General features: G+C 36.1%; 1 protein-coding gene across 8 annotated transcripts in view; it reads left to right on the top strand.

The window, feature by feature from the left end:
• The window catches only part of MKLN1 (muskelin 1), a 377,184-nt gene that overhangs the window by 88,727 nt on the left and 265,724 nt on the right, over nt 1–22,733 (top strand). For 5 of the 8 annotated variants that reach the window (XM_074193675.1, XM_074193674.1, XM_074193673.1 and 2 more), the window contains 3 exons: nt 9,149–9,219; nt 17,586–17,686; nt 21,040–21,213. In XM_074193675.1, the coding sequence (XP_074049776.1) occupies nt 21,146–21,213 (68 nt within the window). In that variant the 5' untranslated portion in view covers nt 9,149–9,219; nt 17,586–17,686; nt 21,040–21,145. Of the gene's footprint in view, nt 1–9,148; nt 9,220–14,956; nt 15,025–17,585; nt 17,687–21,039; nt 21,218–22,733 lie in introns of all 8 variants that reach the window. The other 3 variants (XM_074193676.1, XM_074193679.1, XM_074193682.1) reach the window with 2 other exon arrangements.

Genomic DNA, 22,733 nt, shown 5'->3' with positions numbered 1-22,733 from the left:
CCTATGGGAGGAAAGAGGCCTTATCCTAATTAGAAGACCACCCCATAAAAAATGTTCCAAATAAGAAACACAAATTAAATTAGAATAAGACTGATTAGAAGAAAATAGTCATTGTTTCAGGAGTGATGGGGGAACAACATATTAATACAGTCCAACCTTCTTTGAAAGCAATTTGGAAATATAGCCCCCAAATCACTATATTATCGTTACCCTCTAACCCAACAGTGACATTCTAGGTCTAGATCCGAAAGCTAGCAAATGGGAGCTAGAAGCACAAAGCTGTTGATAACAGAATCATTTGTTGTAGTAAAGTAATGGAAAGAAAATGTTCATTAGTTGGGAAGTGTTAGAACAAATTATGGTATATGATTGCGTGGATCATTTTTGTGCTGTAAGAAGTGGTGAAAAAGGGGTGGGTAGGTGGCGTAGTGGATAGAGCACCAGTCCTGGAGTCAGGAGTACCTGGGTTCAAATCCACTCTCAGACACTTAATATTTACCTAGCTGTGTGGCCTTGGGCAAGCCACTTAACCCTGTTTGCCTTATCAAAAAAAACCTAATAAAAAAAAGTGGTGAAAAAAATAAAATTTGGAGAAACTAATACAGAACCAGGAGAACATTTTATTTATTGATTATGACACTAAAAGAAGAACACTCCATGATACTTGATCACTCCGATCAATGTAATGACCATCCACAATTCTGGAAGTCTGATGATGAAGCATTCTTCCTTGTTCTTGGCAGAGATAAAGGTATTGGACTACAATCATAGATGAGACACATTTCTATACACAGCCAACACCATGCATCTATTTTTCTTTATTATATTTGTTATAATGAAGAATTTTTAGCAGATGGTAGAGGATTGTAGTGGGGTGAGAAGTAAGGAAGGTAGTGATAATGATGAAAAAATAAAAAATAAAAGGGAGACTATATAAATGAATATTAATTAAATATTGTTAAATTAATTATTAAATAGATATAATTAAGTTAGTTAAAATATTCAGTAGACAGTTGAGGAAAGTTCATTAGGGGACAGAGATCAAAATAGTGTTGATCCTACTATATTACATTAGATTTATGATTTTATAATGCAGTCCTCTATTTCTGTCTTTGATATGAAAATGTTCATTTTTATTGTTCACTGTCAAGTTCATAATAAAGCATAAAAATATTAAATACCCACACATATTTGTTCTGCTTTTGAACAGTATAAACCCTGGGAGTGAAGCTATTTGCTTGGCCTACTAAGTTTTGGCATGTTTTTCCTCAGGGAGATTTATAGAAAACAGTTTCTTGCTGTGAATTCAACTTGGGGACAGTTTGTACAAAAGAAAATTCCTTTATGGGAACAGGTTTCTTTGTTGGTTTTTTTTTTGGTAAAAATTGTGTCTTCCCAGATAAAAAACAAATCAAATAATACTGTCTTGCTGTCTTTCAGTCAATTTCAAGTAGTGGATTGGATAAAAGCAGTGTAAGAAAAAGTGTGAGATATTTTTGTTAACATGAATTTTGGGGAAGAACTGTGTCAGATTGAATCATTTTCTGAGTGAGGAGGGAACAATTGTAAAAGCAAGTTCTTTTCTTCTCCCCCATTAGAATGTAAGCTCCTTGTGGGTAGGAATTGTTTAATTCTTTTTATTTGTATCTCCAGGGCTGTTGTACATTTACTTAGTCTGGGGTTTTGCTGCTGTTGAATCTTTTCAGTCTTATCTGACTCTCCATGATCTCATTTGGGGTTTTCCTGGGAAAGATATTAGAGTGTCTTGCCATGTCCTTCTCCAGCTTATTTTACAGATGAGGCAAACAAGGTAAAGTGACTTGCCGAGGGTCATATAGCTAAGTAAGTTCCTGAGGACAGATTGGAACTCACATTCTCCAGAGGGTCGTTGGGCATATATTACTTTACTTCCCTAGACCTGTTTCCTATCTAAGAAATGAAAGGGTCTTGGCTAGGTGCCTCTCAGGTCTTTTCCAGCTCTAGGATTCTAAGAATTGCTTCCTGATGATGATGGTAGTAGAGGAAGAACTGAAAAATGTTCATTGATGATTATGGTAGTAGAGGAGAAGGACATTTCTACTTGGGGGTGGAAATCTCTATACTTAGCTACACAGCAATAATGATGGCATAGTAGAGACTTTCTAAATGACTGAGAGTGAGCCTGGAATTATAGAATGGGTCAGTAAACTTGATCCAGAATGCAAAGATATTGCAATCTTAAATCATTAATTAGGAATTCTGAAAGAAAAAATACTATTTTGTGGTAGATCAGAATACAAAAGAAGGGAGAAATATGTCATGACAAGGGATCATAGGATTTAGAGCTGAAAGGGACAAGATAATTTCTAAGCTTCAACTTCCTTATTTTACACATGAGATAAATGAATCCCAGAGAGAGAGAAGTGATTTGTCCAAAATGTCAGAAGTAGTATTTAAAAGAGGGGGATTTGAATCCAAGTTCTCTGATTCCTATTTTAGTTTTTCTTTCTACTCAGACTGACAGGTCTAAAGAAATACAGGACCAAGTTTATAAATGTTTAACAACTGATTCTCTGATAAAAGAGAAATGTACCCAGATAAACCTTTATTTTTTTTATTTTTTTGCAAGGCAAATGGGGTTAAGTGGCTTGCCGAAGGCCACACAGCTAGGTAATTATTAAGTGTCTGAGGTCAGATTTGAACTCAGGAACTTCTGACTCCAGGGCCGGTGCTCTATCCACTGTGCCACCTTAGCTGCCCCCCCCCAGATAAACTTTTAAGTTTAATTTGCATTATTAGCATTTTCTATATCATTTTCTTTAGCCTAGACAACCAAGAAAACAATCAAGATTTGATTTATTGCATTTGCTTATCTCCAAGGTATAAATGACCACACTGAGAATTTAACAATTAGGTAAGCTAGTTTGGGGGGCAGCTAGGTGCGCAGTGGATAGAGCACCGGCCCTGGAGTCAGGAGTACCTGAGTTCAAATGTAATCTCAGACACTTAATAATTGCCTAGCTGTGTGACCTGGGGCGTTACTTAACCCCATTGCCTTAAATAAATAAAATTTTAAAAGTAAATAAATAATAAATAAATAAATAGATAGATAGATAGATAAGCTAGTTTGAACCAATTCTGTCATATCCCTGGATATTACTCAAACTAATAAAATCAGGCAGTTTTAGTTTATATGCATCTTTATTACTTGAAACTCAATATTTGATATTTCTATATAGTACTATTTTCCTGAGAAATAAATCCTTTAAAAACAAACATTGTAGTGGCTGCTAAACCAAGCACCACAGAAGCTCATTTGACTAAGAATCCACAACATTCCACAGCTTGGTATGGTCATCTAGTTTCTACTTGAAGACTTCTAACAATGGGGAACCTCCTACCTCTTAAAGCAGCATATTCCACTGGATAGCTCTAATGATTAGGTCAGCTAGGTGGTACAGAAGGTACCTGGTACAGAGTACCAGGCCTATTATCAGAAAGACCTGAGTTCAAATTCCATCTCAGGGACTTACTAGTTATATGACCTTGGACAAGTAACTTAACCCAGTTTGCCTCAGTTTCCTCATGAGTAAAATGAACTGGAGAATAAAATGGCAAACCATTCCAGTATCTTTGCCAAGAAAATCCCAAATGGGGTCCTGAAGAGTCAGGCATGAATGAGCAAAAAAAATTATTAGTCTCCTTACATCAATCTATATTATATCTCTCTGTATATATATAATATCTATTTATATTATATATCTATATTACATATAGATACATATGATATCTACAATTCTACCCATTCCTTTTAGTTCCATCCACTGGTGCCAAGCAAGTTCTTTTCCCTCTTATTGTCCTTAACATCTTGAAGACAGTTACCATTTCCCCTTTTCTTTTCTTCAGGCTAAACATTCCCTAGTTTCTTCAAATGTTCTTTCTATGGCTTAAACATTATATAGTTTACCATTTTTGTCAGCTTCCTTTGGGCACTCTCCAATTTTCTTCCTCAAATGTGGTTGCCAGTATATAATATTCTGGATGTGTTCTCACCAGGCAGAGTACATCAGACTACACCTCCCTATATAGTTTTAAGGTTTGCAAAGCTTTTTTTAAAATGTTACTTTATTTGGGCCTCAAGTGCTATTATTATATTCACTTTATAGATGAGGAAACTAAGACATGGAGAGGTTTAGTTACTTGCCCAGGATCACACAGCTAATGTTTCATGAAGGTTTTGAACTTGTCTTTCTGATTCCAACTCCATCACTCCATCTGTGGTGCCATCCAGCTTCTTATCCCTGACAATATGCTCTTCTGTATAACATATGATTGTATTAATTTTTTCTTTTTCTTCCTTCCTTCCTTTCTTTTATTTTTTGATCATCATATCACACTGTTGACCCATACTAAGTTTGTAGTCTACTAAAACCTCCAGATCTTTTTCAAACAAACTACTGTTTGGCTTTGCTCTCTACTTGAAAAGTTGATTTTCTGAAACCAAATATAAGGCTTATATTTATCTCTATTAGCTTCCATCTTATTAGTTTTGGCCCAGAGTTCTCTAGCCTGTCAAGATCTTTTTGGATTCTGATTTTGTTTATCCAACATGTTATCTATCTCTCATAACTCTGTTATCTGTAGATTTGATGAGCATATCAAGACCCAGGTGCATCAGCAAAAGAGGTACAACAGATAATCACTCATACAAGGTCTGTGAATATGAGGCTCCTCAAATTAGTGTTTTGCTATCATTAAAATTAAGAAGAGAATAAAAGAGTCTTGCCCAAGACCAGAGTATCTTGGATTAGTGCCAAGAAGGAAATGAGTACCCAGAAATCTGCCTAGGTCATCTATGCTCCTTGCCTAAGGGGGTTATCCTTTATGGACAGACAGTTCTTTGAAATACTTGATTGGAAAATGTTTATAAATGGAAGATGTTTGAAGACCTCAGTGTCATCCATACTTGAAGCTTCAGCACATTAAATACCCCAAACCTAACCCCAGAGGCTGAGAAAGATGACTCGAGAATAATTGGCATGATAACACCTCTGGTTTGTAGTATTCTTCTGCTTATCCCCAAAGATTGCTCACCAAGGAAAAGTAATATGAACCCTTTTTACTCAGTTTTTTAAAAAAATAACACTTGCAAGTAAGAAAGAATTTTTATTGTATTACTCATCAGAAAACCAAATTATTTCTACATGTTCATTGGTTGAGAAAAAAATCCCAGTAGTTAATGATGGGTCAAGATATTTAGACTATGTAAGTTTCAGAGAGTAGCTTCAGGGAAATCAGAGAACTATAAAAGCTATTTACATAAAATTTCTCAGACTGTATAAGAGCCATCAGTCATTTTGAAAGTGATGCCTGGGCTTATTTGGCTAGGTAGCATGTTTTAGAGACTCATAATGATCATGCTTACATGGGAAAATCAGTAGAACTAATAATTACTTTGAGCTACAGAATATATGTGCAGCACAAAGCCCAGGTTTACTGTGACAATCAATTAGATAAATGTAAGATATAAGGCATTTCAGATTGGTACATCTACTATGGTACAGTAGATAGGATATTGGACTTGAAGTCAAGGAAACCTGGGTTCAAATCCCTCTACAAACATTTGATAGTTGTGTGACCTTAGCCAAGTCACTTGACCACTTTGTTGTAGTTTATACTGTAAAATTTAGAGGCTGTGCTTGAACTTCAAGATTTTTTTCAGCTTTGGATCAATGATACTTTTCTGTAACCTCAATTAGTATAAAAGTTTTGCTCTTCTACCTATTGGAGACTTAAAAAATATCCATCTGCAAAGTCAGATCATCACTATTCTCCTTTAAACTGTGTGGAATAACTGGTGAAAATGAATAGGTTTTTTTCTTTCTCCAAAATGAGTTTCCATGGAAACAATAGGATTGTACTGGGAGTATAGTAGGTGTGGCAAAAGACATAGACTATGGTTTAGAGAGTGAACCAACAATTTGGTATCTTTTGTCACCTCAATTTTCTCTTTGCCAGGCAAGCTGCTTCCACTCTTTAGAGAACAGTACATTTTTGTTTTCCTTTAGTGGTTGCTATAGCAGCAGCAGGAGTGCCAGGTATCTAATGCTGTCTATCATAGGTACAGCAATTGGTCTTGGTAAATACAACATCATTTTTAAATCTCAAGGTAAGTCAGTAGGGAGCATTTCTTTTTTGTCCCTTTTCAGCTAGAGACATGGCAACATTGCCCAAAAACTCTTTATTCTGACACAGAGTACTCATTTTCAGTTTAACGCCTACCTACCATGTCCTAGGTGCTATGACTGATGACCAAGTTATCCTTGTCTTCAAAGAGTTTATGATTAAATAGAAGAGATAAGAGATATACAAATAATTTTAATAAAAAGAATAAAAATAACAAACAAGATAAAAATGAAATTTTATAAAGATGTACAATAAGGGAAGGCTCACAGTGAACCAGATAAAAGCATTACAGAGGATGGAGGTGGAGGAGGAGAAGACCAAAAATATAGGGTAGAAGATTCTACTATGAGTGGAATGCAGGCTTTTGAGGGAAGGGACTGGTTTTTGTTTAATCTTGTATCTCTAGCCCTAGGCATTTGCTAAATTCTTTAAAAAAATTATAATTCGTAGCATTGATTTGAAATGCCATTAATGCTTGAGCTGAACCTAAAAGGATGGGTAGGGGTGATGGACAGGATTTCTGCCAGAGGAGGTAGGAAGGTCAGAAGGGCAATTCAGGAAGCAGTAATTCAATGAGCCAAAGTATGGAAGTAATAATTTACATTTGAGGAACAGTAAATAGCTCAGACTGGCTGGAACAGAGAGAGGAGGCCGGACTAGATGATTTCTAAGGACCTTTCTAAATTTAAATCATGTGATTCTATAGTTTTATGTAAAGGAGTAGTGAGCAATGTAGCTGGAAAGATAGGTTAAGGATAGAACAGAATGGTCTTTGAATTCCAAACATAAGCCATGGTAAGTAGTGACAGATTTCTAAGCAGGAGATTGATACAATCAAAATGGTACTTTTAGGAGAATTAATCTGTAAAATGAATTGGATGAAGGGAAAGTATGGAGCCAGGAAGAGTTGTTAGAAAGCTACTGCAATCTGGCTAGAGATGATAAGAGCCCGAACTATAGCTATGGGAGTGGCAATGGAAAGGAAGAGACAGATGCAAGAAATATTGCCAAGGAAGAATTTACAGGGTGTGGATGTTGTATGCAGGAGAGGAGGAAATGGAGGAGCTCTCAGGTCGTAACAGGGATTAAAGCTTGGAAGAATGGTAGTAATGAGCAGAATTTGGAAAGTCACTAAGAAGCAATGGAGGGTGGGAAAGAAGGTGATAATGATAAATTTTGGTTTAGATGTGTTGAGTTGGGGGTACTAATGTTACATCTAGGACCAGCAGATGGTTGGAAATGTAGGACTGAAGCTCTCTCTTCAGGGGAAGTGGGGAAATGACAGTTGAGGCAGGATTTGAGCTGGAAGATGTTTTAGAGATGATTTTGTCTCACCTTGTTATTTAACAAGTGAAAATACTAAGTCCAGGCAATAATCTAAAAAGGCTTGCCCAGTCCAGAAATCAAAGAAAAAGTCCTGATTAGATCCAGGTCTTCAAAATTCTGTTCCAGCAAGCTTTTGCAAGATCTCAGTGCTACAAATAAAACAAATGCAGGTCCTGCACAGTTATTGTTTTAAAAAAAAACCAAAACTTTTGAAAAGCAAGGTAGATAAACTTTAGTAATTTTAAATAATGGGAGACCAGAGGACAATCTAAAGGAATATTATTAAGAGCCCACTATGTGCCAGACACTATTCTAAGTGTTAATAAAAAAGTCTGAATGATAGAATATGTAGTAAAGAAGGGCTATTTTCATAACTTTCAGAGCATACAATAATGGAAACTAACTGGTAGTACATTGTTACTAACAGAGCCTACAATGATGATTCAATGATTCATTTATAATTAGCACTATATTTTGCACAGGAGCCTTAAAAACAGTTTGTTCTCTGATACAGCTTAAATCTGACCCCTTCTACGTTCTCCTTTAGACTATTTGAATGCTTATACCCCCTCCCCCCATATAAGAAACAGGTAAACTTTAGCTCAAACTTAGGTCAAATTACCTTAGATTCTATATTAGTAGAGTACAAATTAATGAGGTTTTATTATGCAGCCAACTTCCAATTATTCTCCCGGGAATTATCTGAGCTCGGTCTAGAAGTCATTAGAAGGAGGACACAGAGTGATGACCCCATTTCCAAGGATGAAATTATTTCCCATAGGGAAGCAAGAGTACATTTTTCCTGTTACAAAGAGCAGGACTTAGCCCTGATTCAGCTGGGCATCTGGAAATCATCCTATTGAGGATAGGAATTGACTATAGGAGAAGTAATCTAAGTATTAAAATTTTATCTTGGACTCTGATACTTCTCTGTAATCCAGAGTCAACTGATCTGATTTACAGATATACGCTATATATTGGTGAAGCTATGTGGCCCAGTGGGTGAAGTGCCAGGCCTGGAGACAAGAAGACTAATCTTCATATCTCCAAATCTGGCTTCAGATACTTAATAGCTATGTGATCTTGAACAAGTCACTTAATACTGTTTGCCTCCATTTCCTCATCTGTAAAATGACCTGGAGAAGGAAATGGTAAACCACTTCAGCATCATAGCCAAGAAAACCCCAATTGGTTAGCAAGTAGTCAACATGATTGAAACAACTCAAAGCACTAGATAATAGCTTCAATTTTAAAACTGCCAATTAGTATCCATTATGGTAATTAACAATATTCATTTTTTTAAAATAAAATTTATTTATTTTTCCAACTACATGTAAAGACAGCATTCATTTTTTTGGTAAGATTTTGAGTTATACATTTTTTACCTCTGAACCTTCCTTTGCCCCTCCCCTTGACAACAAGTAATCTGAATATTACTATATTCATTTTTATTTTTCCTCCAATATCTCAATTTTTCCAAAGATTTTATATTGCTAAGTAAAAGATTTAGGAGGAATCACAAAGGAACATTTCCTTATTTTCCCCTTCATTGACCCTTAGATAATGGTAGGACTTTGAAGAGGTAAAAAGTCTATTCTCTCTTCATTGTTCATCCCTTTGTTTTTCAAAGATGTTCAAATTTGTCTACTTTTCTTAGGGTTCCTTTGAAAGAAGACTTTGCCCAATTCTGGTTTTTGTAAGAGGAATGCGTGAAAGAGATTGACTTTGGTAAGATTCATTTTTTTTTTTTTTACTGTCTGTGCTTATAGGATAATTAATATTTGGGGTACAAGTATATTTTTACTTTCTTTTGGTATTGAATATCCTAATATCTTCTTTTCCTTACTGGTATTAATCCTGGCTGGTTAAATTGAGGGTCCTTTGAATATGATCTGTCATGTTCTGGCTCCTTATATTTTTGCTCTGATTTAGGAGTTCTGGAATTTGGCAGTCACAATTTTATCAATTGGTGAAAATCTTGGATTTTATCAATACTTTCCCCTTCAGTTCCAATACCTCTTTTTTTTTCATGATTCATTGGAATACTGTGTTCAGGTTTTTTATTTCAGTGTTCTTTCCTGGGATCCCTCCATCTCTTATATTTTTCTCCAAATTCTATTTTCTAGGTCAGTTGTTTTTGAAAGTATATCCTTCTAGTTTTTCTGCCTTATGTCTTTGTTCTGTAATTTCTTATTGCATTCATTAGTTTTTGAGTTTTCTTTCCTCTATTCTTTTTCAAGATATTCCACAGTTTGCTAAGGATTCTGAGCTTCTCTTCTAAGCTTATCTCTTCCATCACTTTCTTGTCTTTTCTTTTTTACTTTCATTTTCTTTTCTGGCCTCAAATAGACTTTTTGCTTATTCCATTTTCTTTTCTGGACTTCTGGTTGTAATTATTTCCATATTATTCTATTCTGGAATTTTATCTTCATCTTATCCCATAGTATTTCTTCATTATATTACAAGATTCCTTTTTTAAAAGTTATCTTCTTCTATTTTTTCAGTCACAAGCAAAGATAGTTTTCAGCATTCATCTTTTTTAAGCTTTTGAATTCCACATTTTTTTACCTCCCTCCCTTCTGCCCCCCCTTACCCATAACAGAATAATCTCATATAGGTTATACATCATGTTTAGCATATTTCCTTATTAATAATGCTGTGAAAGAAGAATCAGAACTAAAGGGGAAAGAAATCATAAGAAAAAAATATAAAGCAAGTTTTAAAAAGTGAAAATAACATGCTTTGGTCTACATTTAGACTCCACAATTTTTCTCTGGATATGGATGGCATTTTCCATCACAAGTATTGGAGAATTGTCCTTAATCACTGAACTGCTGAGGAGCTAAGTCCATCCTAGTTGATCATCACACAATGTTGCTGTTAATGTGTACAATGTTCTCCTGCTTCTGTTCACTTCTCTCTCCATCAGTTCATGCATGTCTTTCCAGGCTTTTCTGAAGTCTACCAGATCATAATTTCTTCCAGAACAATAGTACTTCAGCACATTCATGTACCATAATTTGTTCAGCCATTTCCCAATTGATGTGTATGCCCTTAATTTCCAATTCTTTATCAGTACAAAAAAGAGATGCTATAAATATTTTTTGTACATGTGGGTCTTTTCCCTTTTTTAATGATCTCTTTGGGACACAGACTTAGTAGTGGTATTGCTGGATCAAGGGATCTGCATAGTTTTTAGCCCTTTAGGCATAATTCCAAATTGTTCTCTAGAATGGTTGTCCCATATCCCCCTCCAATATTGATCATTTTCCTTTTTTGTCATATTAGCCAATCTGACAGATATGAGGTGGGACTTCTAATTATTTATAGCTTTTTTCCATCTGAAAAACTGCCTGTTAATATCCTTTATATGAACCATATATCAATTGGGGAATGACTTGTATTCTTGTAAATTTGTCTTAGTTCTCTATATATGTTAGAAATGAATCCTTTAGGGGTGGCTAGGTGGTGTAGTAGATAAAGCACCGGCCTTGGAGTCAGGAGTACCTGGGTTCAAATCCGGTCTCAGACACTTAATAAACCTAGCCGTGTGGCCTTGGGCAAGCCACTTAACCCCATTTGCCTTGCAAAAACCTAAAAAAAAAAAAAAAAAAAAGAAATGAGTCCTTTATCAAAAACACTAGCTGTGAAAATTGTTCCCCAGATTTCTGTGTTCCTTCTAATCTTGATTGCATTGATTTTTTTTTGTGCAAAACCTTTTCAATTTAATATAATCAAAATTATCCAGTTTGCATTTCATAATGTTCTTCTCTTTTCTTCTGTCATAAACTTCTCCCCTCTCCATAGATCTGACAGATAAACTCTTCTTTGATTTCCTAATTGGCTTATGGTATTACCTTTTATGTCTAAATCCTGTACCTATTTTTACCTTATCTTGGTCTAGTGTGTAAGATGTTGGTCTCTGTCTAGTTTCTGCCATGCTATTTTCCAATTTTTGTCAGTTCTTATCCCAGAAGCTGGGGTCTTTCAGTTTGTCACACAGATTACTACAGTCATTTATTACTGTTTCTTTTGTACCTAATCTATTCCACTGCTCCACCACTCTATTTCTGTTTTTTTTTTTTTTTTAGGTTTTTACAAGGCAAATGGGTTAAGTGGCTTACCCAAGGCCACACGGCTAGGTAATTATTAAGTGTCAGAGGTTGGATTTGAACTCAGGTACTCCTGACTCCACTGCCTGTGCTCTTATCTACTTCACCACCTAGCTGCCCCTACCACTCTATTTCTTAGCTAGTCTCAGACAGTTTTGATGACTGTCACTTTATAATATAGTTTTAGATTTAGTGGGGGTAGACTATCTTCCTTTGCATTTTTTTCAATAATCCCCTTGATATTCTTGACCTTTTGTTCTTCCAGATGAATTTTGTTACTATTTTTCCAGGTTCCATAAAATAATTTTTTAGTGGTTTGATTGGGATAGCACTGAATAAGTCATTTAATTTAGATAGAAGTTGTTTGCTTTTTTTTACCTTATTAGCTCAGCCTACCCATGAGCAATTGACATTTTTCCACTTGTTTAGATCTGACTTTATTTGTATGAAAAGTGTTTAGTAATTGTGCTCATATACTTTCTGGTTTTATCTTGGCAGGTAGACTCCCAAGTATTTTATGTTGTCTACGGCTGCTTTAAATGGAATTTCTATGAGATTCCTTTTGCTTTATTTCTTCTTCTTTCTTATTGCTTTTTTTTCTTCCTTACCTTTCCTATTAGATGTGGCCTTCTGGTCAAGTGGCTGAGCCCTTACCAAACATTACTTTCACCAGGGGTGCTGCTGGGGGTCTTGATGTTTTCTTGAGGATTCTTCAGTCTAGAGTAGGGATTGCAGGGTGGAGGATTGGAGAGCTCATGCCAAAGACAAAGAGTTGCAATAGAATAAATTGAAAAATTGTCCATGTGCAACAAAGTCTAAATTTTCTTTTATAACAGCTAACATTTCTGTGGCATTTACTATGTCACCAGTCACCTCACAAAACACTTTACAATTAATATCATTTCAGTTTGTGCTCACAACAACTCTGGGAGGCAGGAACTATTATTATCCCTATTTACAGATGAGAAAGTGTCTGAGCCTAAATCTGAACACAGGCCTTCCTGACTCCACCCAGTATTCCATCTCCTGCGCTACCTAATTGTTTTCTACCAGAGAGTGGCTCCAAAACAACAAAATGAAGCCCTTCAGGAAATGCTTTCAGTGCTAAAATTGGAGTGATTCTTAGGGACTCTACCTGAGGAAACAGAATCACATCCCTGACAGGGTTGCTCTGAAAGGGTCTAGGGTGGGATCAGAGAAAGAAATCCTATAGAATCCAAGTGGAAGCTATATGGGAGAACACCTAACGAACTTCCTTTACTCCAAAGCTAGCCTAAACCTCTCCCAACTTAAAGCTGATTCTTCAGTCTCAGTTTAGGGCCAAAGGAGTTGATCATGCACTCTTGTACTGTTTTTCCCTTTCATTTCCTGCGAAGATTTCACCTTGTGGATTTTTTTCCTCTTTCTCTCTCTGTGTTTATCTATATCTGTCTGTCTGTCTCTGTCTCTTTCCCTGTCTGCCTCTGTCTCTCTCTCCCTGTCTCTCTCTCTCTATGTCTGCCTCTGTCTCTTTGTCTCTCTCTCTTTAACTGTCTTTCTCTCTGTTTCAGTCTCTTTCCTTCCATTTCCACTTCATTTTAGGACATGTCTCACTAAACTAGTGTTTAGAGGAGCTGTGTTTTGCTGTCATTTTCTAGGTAGATCCTTTTTCAGGCAAGTTCTTCCTGTCAGCTTTGTTAAGTGAAAAAAGTAAGGCCTGAGTCCCAGCCCCAACACTTACTAATGGTGTGAATATAGTCAGGATGCTTAATCTCTCTGAGTCTCAGTTTTCTCCTCTGTAAAATGGGAATAAACACATGGTATAACTTATCTCCTGGGATTTTGTGAGAAAATCGTTTTTTAATTCCCTTAAGGAACTATAGAAATGTGTTACTAATAACGAAAAGAACAACTTGGAGACTGAGCTATTGTAATCAAGAGCATAGTTTCTAAAACCTTTGAAGATTTGATTATAACAGCACTTCTTTAAGGTGCTGTTAACAGCTCTTTGAGAACTCCTCCTTTTGAGACCTTATGGTACACACACAAGAAAGGACACTGGATTTAAAGTTTGAGGAACTGGGCCTAAAACTCACTTCTACCCTTTAATGCCTTATGAAACCTCTCTAGGTCTCAGTTTCTTCATCTGATAACCCATTCCTTGGGTTATGATTTGGGGTTTTCTTGGCAGAGATACTGGCGGTTTGCCATTTCCTTCTCCAGCTCATTTTACAGATGAGGAAATGAGACAAAGCAGATTAAGTGACTTGCCCAGGGTCACATAGCTAGTAAGTATCTGAGGACAGATTTGAACTCATGAAGATTAATCTTCCTGACTCTGTGCCACCTAGCTTCCCTTCTAACTCAGCGATCTTTTTTTTTTTTTTTTAAGTCAGAGCTATATTCCCTCAACTACTGATAAGCCCTTCTGAAGTCCTCTGCAACTGACAGTCAAAACAATTAGATAATGGAAAAAAAATTTACCCAGTTCCTTTCCCCAAACTGGAGGAAACTGAAGTACTCAGTCATTTGGGGGGGGGGGGGTCAGAGAGGGGGGAGATAATTGACTTAATATAGAACCTTAGAAAATGAAGTTTTCTGCTAAGGCATAAACAATATTCTAGAAGATCCTAATGATGAGAGTTTAAGAGGCTTGGCTTCTTTTTTCTTTGTCTTTTTTTAAAAATATATTTTCCCCAATTACATGTTGAAATAATTTTTTAACATTTGAGTTTTTTAATGAGTTTTGAGTTCCAAATTCCATTTTCCTTCTCCTTCCTCTCTCCTCTCTCCACAATTTGGCAAGTAATTCAATACAAATATACATATTTTCATTGTTTTTTCAATATATTCTTATCTAGTTATTCTTCATTGCTTGCCTAAGGTGCTAATTTGAATGGACATTCCATATTATATCAACTTTTTTTTTAAAATCATTCCTAATAAGGAGGCACATTTACTTTTTGGTCAATGCCCGCTGAAGTCTGATTAGTCCTTTCACAGCTGTATATCTTGGGGAGAGAAAACCTCAAATATTTTTAGTTTATTTCATAAGCAAACTAAAAGCAAGACCTTTTTCTACTTCCTTACTGGTCCCTTTTGCTTACAATTTGCAAGCCAATAAGTGAAAAATGTCCTCCTTCATGGTTATGTTTCTCATCAGCTGTTCTTGTTTTCCAGTGGTTTTTTTACTCCTTATTTTCCATGACTCTTTTTAGGCAACAAACTGTCCTTACCTGATTTTAGAGTCATCTTCTCTGCTGTATGTGCCTCATTTTGCTGTTATAATGTTGTTTGCCTGTGGCCTGCCACACACACCTGTCTGTTATTGACTCAGTCTGTCCCATCTTTGTCTACTTCTTTGTGATCTACAGGGTTGTTCTGGGATGCTTGCTTCAAAACACAGGGCAGTCACTGAGGGAGACACAGGATCTGAAAACAGGTTTGTTTGTCATTGTAGGTGGTTTGAGGACATTAGATGAGAGCACAAATTTGTTATTGTAGGGCTGCTGTGAATACTGGAGCTGTGTATGCTTGATTATTATTATAGAGAGCAGTTTATGACAGCTGGCTCTGATTTAGTTATTTCCTGAAGAAGACACTTTTGAACAATTATTTAAATGCCTCTCATATAATTATAATAATAATGATGATGTTAATTTTGCAACTGAATCTGCCGTCCAGGGTGTGCACACTTGACAGTTATTGCTTTTAGTCCAGCTTCCTTTTATGTACTGATGTCAGCTGTTGTTGCTTAGATTCTTTAGATCAAAAGCAGGGGATTTTTTTTTTCCTATTTCGGGTTACTTCCCTGCAGGCAAAAGAAAAGAAAAGAAAAGAAAAGAAAAGAAAAGAAAAGAAAAGAAAAGAAAAAGAAATAATTAGATCCACAAATAAGAAACTACTTGGGTTTTATCCTTAGGAAGAGAAACATAACCCATTATGATCTGTTTTTATAATCAAGAACAAAAATCCTCAATTAATAAGTACATCAAATATTATTAAATAAACTCCATTTCCAATAAGTGTTATCTTGGTGTTTTGGATTGTTAGAGACAAATTTGGCTTCAAGTCTGGTCTCTAATAGACAGCTGTGTGATCTTGAAACAAATATTTGACATCTCAGTACCTCCAGCCATCCCTCTCAATCTGTACATTGCAGAAGTCACAGACCTGTTCTGACTAAGGAAGCCTCCTCACCGAAGTTCCCTATGTCAATGAAATCACAGATTAGGTGCAAATAAAAAGAACACATCAAAACTTTAGTTCATATTATGTGGGGTGAGTAAGGTGTAATAAGTTGGAAAGATATGAGCCCAGGACAAGAAAAGATGAGGTAGGGAGACCAATTAAAAAGCTATTGCAGTAGTTCAGTGGAGAAGTGATAAGCGCTTGTACTATGGTAGTGACAGAATCAGAAGAAAAAAGAGGGGATATCCAAGAGATATTATAAAGGTTACAACTGATTACTATGGGGATGGGTAGGTGTGAGAGAATAAGAGGTAGAGGATGACAAGTTGTCAGCCTGGGTAACTGGGAGGATGGAGGTACTTTCAAATGATATAGAGAAGTTTAAAGAAAGATGAGGTTTTGGGGAAAAGAATAAGTTCAGTTTGGGGTTTCTTGATTTTTAGATATTTATGAGATATCCAGTTCAAGATGTCCAATAAGCAGTTAGAAATGTGACACTGTGACACTGAAAGTCAGACAAATAAATCTGAGAATTATTAGCATAAAGATCACAATTAAATTCATGATTTATATACCAAGGGATATAGTATGGGGGAAGAAAAAAAAGGGCCCATGACAGAACTCTGAAGGTCACCCATGACTAGAAAGTGTGACTTAGATGAATATTTAACAGAGGAAACTGAGGAGAGATCAGACAGGTAAGTGGAAAACTAGATAAAGTAATGAGCAAGATCAACAGGATTGAGGAAGAGAACAGAGAAGAGATTGTCAGATTTGTCAGTGAGGAGGTCACTGGTAACTTTGGAGAGAGCAATTTTAGTTAAATGATGAATTTTGAAGCTGATTGTAGAGAACTAAGAAGAAAGTGAGAGGAAAGGAAGTAGAGTCACATTTCAGAGACCCTTTTCAAGAAGCAAGTGTTATGTTTAGCATGGTTGTGCATGTATGACCTATATCAGATTGCTTGCTGTCAAAGGGAGGGAGGAGGGAAGGAAGGTAGGGAGAGAAATGTGGAACTCAAAAATCTTACAGAAAGGAGAATGTTGAAAGCTATCTTTATATGTAATGGTAATAATAAGTAATTAAACAAACAAACATAAATAAATAAACATGAATTAAAAAATAGTTAGCCACAAAAGAGGGGAGAGATGTAGGATGATAGCTATGAGGGATGGATGGGTGGAATAGGATGGGGAAGACATGGGCAGGTTTATAGGCAGTATAGAAGAGGCCAGGAGATAGGAAAAGATTAAAGATTGGTGAGAACAGAGATGACAGAAAGCAAGCTGCTGAGGAAGACAGGAGGCAACAGGATCACTTGTGCATGTAGAAATGCCTTGGCAGAGAAGAAGGGAGAAACCCAGGGGATGTGGTACTGCTATCCTTCTGAACTGCCTGCCTGGAACACTATCCTGGGCATTGCTCTCCTTAGTCAGATTCTTCCAGGGACCCAACTCTTGCTCCATCCTACAACTGGACCTCACTTAACTGTGCTGTGTCTTTCTGTGACATCAGGTAGGGTCTGTTACTACCATCTTGCTCTCTTGCCCTCTTTCTCTTTTTCACCTTACTTTCAAGTTATATGCTATTTAACAGATATTGATGACTACTCCAACTTCAGCTTATCTCATTTTTACACCAATTCAAAGGAATGGTGGCTGGGTCAAGGTGCAAATGATAAGGATGGAGCAGAGCTGGGTCCTCCTGGAATATTATGGTCAGGAGCCCCCCCAGGGGACAGAAGAGCACAATGCACAGAAATAGAATGGTTTGCTGTTGTTCCTAGGACTTTTTTTGTTTGTTTTCCTTCAGCTCCAGAAAGGAGAGGACCCAAGCAACAAAATGCTTACTTAGTTCAGAAAGAATGTAGTGAGCTGGGCCAACCATAGAGCTCCGCAGGATCTAAATTGTGTGTGAGTATTTTTGCTTAAGTCACTTCTTACTTCTTTTTTTAGCCATTTCTCCTTCTTAATGTGACATTAGTTCCCCTGCTGTTCACACAAGCCTCAAGGTCAAGCTAAGACTGAAGTATTTACAGAGAGTCCAGGCACTTATAGGGAAAAATCATGGCCAATTCATTCCTTGACCTGGTTTGAACCAATAAACTCAGGGGACTGAGAAGGGGAAGGAACAAGTGGCCAGACTCTAGGGTCAGTGATTTCTGGGCCCTGAGACTAACAGCAAACTGCTCTTAAATGTTGAAAAAGCTCCTATATTAAACACTTTAAATAGCCTAAGAACAAATGGACCTTTCCTGAATATGGTAAATACTATCTAAACTAAAATCAACAAAGAGCATTCATTTATTTGTGATGGAGAAATGCTACAGGCTTTTCTAATAAGATTAGTGCTAAAGCAAGGATGTCCATTGTCACCACTGTCATTTAATGTAGTTCTGGAAATGTTAGATATAGCAATAAGACAAGAGTCAGATGGAAGAATAAGCACAAGCAGAGAAAGAAAAAATTATGACTCTCTGCAGATGACATGATGGTTTATCAAATAAGGTGGTACATTGGCTAGAGCACTGATCCTTAAGTCAGGAAGACCTGAGTTCAAATCCAGCTTAGTAGCAGCATGACCCAAAACAAGTCACTTGACTTCTTTCTGCCTCTCATTCCTCAACTGTAAAAGAGGAGTAATAATAACACCTGCAAAAAAAATTAAATAAAAACAACAACAAAATAATAGCACTCACATCACAGGAGTATTGTGAGGATCAAATAAGATAATATTTGTAAAGTGTTCATTCAGCACAGTATTTAGTACATAAGAGGTATATAATCAATGCTCATTCTCTTCCCCTCCCCTTCTAGAGATTTAGTTAAAAATTGGTATAGTAACTTCAATAAAACAACAGAATATAAAATAAACCCTCAAAAATCTGCCTCTTTGTATACTGTCACAAAATTCGGTTAAAAAATAATTTCATTTAAAACAGTTTCATCATATGTAAAATATCTAGGGGTCTACCTACCAAGACACACATAAAAATTATATGAATGGGAAAATCATTTTGACAGAAGACTTAAATAATTGGAAAAGGAGTAATTGCTTATTTTGGGTTATATTAATATAATAAAAATTACAATGCCACTTAAATTAATCTATTGATTCAATACCATTCCAAACTACCAAATGGTTAATTTATAGAACTATATGAAATGATAACAAAATTCATCAATAAATACTGTGTTTTGTTATGAATCCAGTAGACTAATGACAAAGCATGCTTCCCACCTCTTGGCAGAGTAGTAGTGGACTTTAGCAGCAGAATGAGATCTGCATTTTAAATATAAGCAATCTGTGAATTTGTATTGCTTGACTTTGCTTATTTATTAGACTTTTTTTTTCCAAGGGAGAGTTGTATGTAGTATGGAGTAGAGGAGAGTTAATAGTGATATTTCCACCCCCTCCCCCCAAAAAAATGAGAAAAAGAAGGGCTTCTGTGAAACATTTTTTAAATATCCAGAAGAAAACAGAAAGTTTAGAAGTGTACAGAAACAAATAGGGCAGTGATGGTGATAGCATGTTAAATTTAATATGTACTTTAAAAAAACAAGCCAAACATAGCTGTGATTCACTGATCCACATATAAGCCTTAAAAAAAAACTATTGAAAAAACAAAACCAAAACCAAAATGCAACCAAAAAACTGTAAATTGTTCAAATAGCAGAACCTTCTGACCTCTTTGGTGGTCTGAGATTGCTGCTGCTGCCACCTCCTGGGAGAAGACAGACCAGCTGCAGTGCTTTACAATGCTTAAAAAGAATTAATATCCCTTTCTAATCTAAAATAGGTTCTTTTCTTAAACATTTTTTTTCCCTTTAACTTCCCCTTGGATTAGATAAGACAAAATATCTTGATTTCTTCTGATATTCCCAGAAACTTTATGGGGACTAATGATCAAAAAACCTGAATTCTAGTCCTTGCTCTGCTATTAACTAGCTACATGACCTTGGACAAGTATTTTACTTCCTGTATCCTCATATAGAATTTTTGGTTAGAAAGAACTTTAGAGGTAATTTCATCTAACCCTTTCAATTTTACAAGAAAGGAAAATGATGATCCCAACTAGCACACAGAATCATAGGATCATAGATTTAAAACTAGAAAAGACCTCTGAGGTTGTCTAATCTGATTCCCTTCATTTTTTAGGTTAGGACAGTGAGGCATCTAGTCATTAATAACTTACTCAGGGTCTCAGAGGTAAAAAAAGTGACAGATTTGTTGTTGATATTCCATGGGATTCCATTTTGGCTTTTTTGGCAGAGACTCTTGGGTGATTTGTCATTTCTTTATCCGAGTCATTTTACAGATGAGAAAAATCAGAGTTTAGTGATTTGCCCAGGGTCCACAACTGTTTAGTGTCTGAGGCCAGATTTGAACTCAGAGAGATGACTCTTCCTGACTCCAGGCCTGGCACTCTATGTACTGTGCTACTTAGCTGCCTTATAACTAATAGAACCAGGTTGCAAATTTAGGTCCCATGTCTTCTTTAAGTTTCATATTCTTTTTATCATGCTGTATTATCTCTAATCAGTATTTGAACCTAGGGCCTCTAACATAAAATCCACATTCTTTTCTTTTTGCCACATTCCCTCCCGTTTCCCTCAGTCATAAAATAAATGGGTTGAATGAGTTCATGCTAAGGTTCCATTACGTATTAGAATTTTATTAATTTTAATCATAGAAGAACTTAGAGTAGCCTGTCAAAATATATTTTGTTTAAATGAATGAATGTTGTTTCACACAAAAATGGTATGGACAAGGGTCTAAGAATACTCAGCTAGATTGAAATAGTCAAAATCTTTAGTAAACCACGGATTCCCCTGGTTGTTGACTTCTCTGCCCTGGATAATAAGCCAAGAGTATACATACATACATATATATGTACATATATATGTATGTATATATAACAGGCCAGCCAGTTCCTAGAGTTGGAAACAGCAGCTGCTCCCTGAGACCCTCTTGCCCCTTTCAGATCACCAAAACTACTTCTAGAAGCAGCCACCATTTATTCTCTCCCAATGTGGTTCAGAATCCAGTTCTCAGTGCCTTTTCCTGCCTAGACAGGGTAACTCTGATGAGTTAAGAAGCAAGGAGGAATTTTGAAGCAGTATTGGGGTAGAACTCTGCACTGTCAGTAAGGAAATTTAAGGTCTAAAAATTGGTAACAACCTGTAATAATAAAAAGTATGTATAATAACTAATCTGTACTTCAAGCTCCATTTGTGATCACTCTCTCCTTTTCATATGTTCACAGTATATTCTGGAATTTTTGCCAAGAATCAAAGTCAACTTCACCGTCCTATACCTTGCAGATTCCAATGTCTTCCCTATCATGAAAACTAGGACATTCCTCTAGTCTTATGGTACCTCTTCTGTTCTGCAGTAGCTTTCAAATATCACTGACAATAACTCGGCAATCATTCCCCAGGCATGTGAGTAATACTATGTCAAAAGGCTTAGAAACTGTAGTATTCTGACCTTGCAGAAAATTAGCAGAGCATGCTTATCAGTTCTATGGGTCCATTGCCAAAATCTGTTCTGGGGATGTTTCCACTTTGAAAGATAAGAGAGCTTCTATTTCCAATGTGACCTTGGGGAGGTCACCTAACAACTTTAGGTCTTACTTTCCTTATATGCACAATGTGGAATGAGAGTGGATTAGATCATTGTTAAAGCCCCCCTCTAGCTCTGAAGCCTATCATTCTATGATCACAAGATTCTAATTTCCAACTGTCAATTACTGTGGTGGCTTTGGATAAATCATTTCTTCTCTAAAGTCATCAATCTCCTTATAGTTAGAATCAGGGACTTCAACTAGATGGTATCTAAGGTTCCAACTAATCCCATGATTCTATGACTTTAAGAAAATGTCAATTTTAGTGGTATCCTAGTTCAATATTTAACAATTGCCGCTCAAAAAAAAGTATATGCAGTATACTTTCAAGTTTAATCATTTCTTAAATCTAGACAATCAACAAAATAATAAATCAATTCCTGATTTGTAGCATTGCCATTTTATTTCCAAGTGTAAACCTCTTATGCTGAAAATTTAACTATCAGCTGGCTCTCCAAAGCTGGTAGGAACCAGCTGCAGCACATTCATGATTTTAGTGCAATTATCAGTTTTTTTTTTTTTGGTAAAGGAAGTTAATGAACTGGGTCTTACCCCCCTTCCAATGTTCTAGGCACTTCTCTTTTACATAAATATTATTTATTTTACTCTACATTCTGTTTATACTGTAGAAGTCCTTGTGTATATAATTTTTCTGGTTTTGCTTTACTCTGTATTATTTTATATGCCATAGGATCATAGAACAAGTGTTGGAGAGCAGCTTAGCCCAGGTCCAATCCCCTCTTTTTATAGATGAGGAAACTGAACTTAAGTGATTTGTCTGAAGTCACAAGATAGTAAGCTTCGGAGTTAAGATTAAAAAAGCAACAAAAATAATAGCTAACATTTAAGGAATGTTTTAGGTTTTACAAAGCACTTCATTCATATTATATCATTTGAATTCAGGTTCTCTGACTCTAGAGCTAGTGGGCTTTCCACAGCAGCATGGTTTTTTTTTTTATTGTCATTTTTGTTAATAATTTATGTTACATTCAAGTACTATATTTTCCATTTTATAAACTAATGAGAGGAAGGAAGGAGGAAATAGCATTTATTAATCACCTGTTATGTGCCAGACTCTTGAGATAAATACTTCACAAATATCTCATTTGATCATTGCAACTCTGGGAAGGAGATGCTATTATGCCCTCCATTTGACAGTTGAGGAAATTGAGTCAGACAGAGATTTAAGTGACTTGCCCAGGTCACAGAGCTGCTAAGTTGTTTGAGGCTCGGTTTGAACTCTGGACTTTCTGATTCCAGACCCAGGGCTCTACTCAATTTTGTTACTAGTTCTTTGCTCTTTTTGAGTCTTGATCATTCCAAACTTTGGGCTC

The sequence above is a fragment of the Macrotis lagotis genome, chromosome 7, assembly GCF_037893015.1.
Source record: "Macrotis lagotis isolate mMagLag1 chromosome 7, bilby.v1.9.chrom.fasta, whole genome shotgun sequence".
In the NCBI taxonomy this organism is placed as follows: domain Eukaryota; kingdom Metazoa; phylum Chordata; class Mammalia; order Peramelemorphia; family Peramelidae; genus Macrotis; species Macrotis lagotis.
This window is presented reverse-complemented; position numbering and strand designations above follow the sequence as displayed.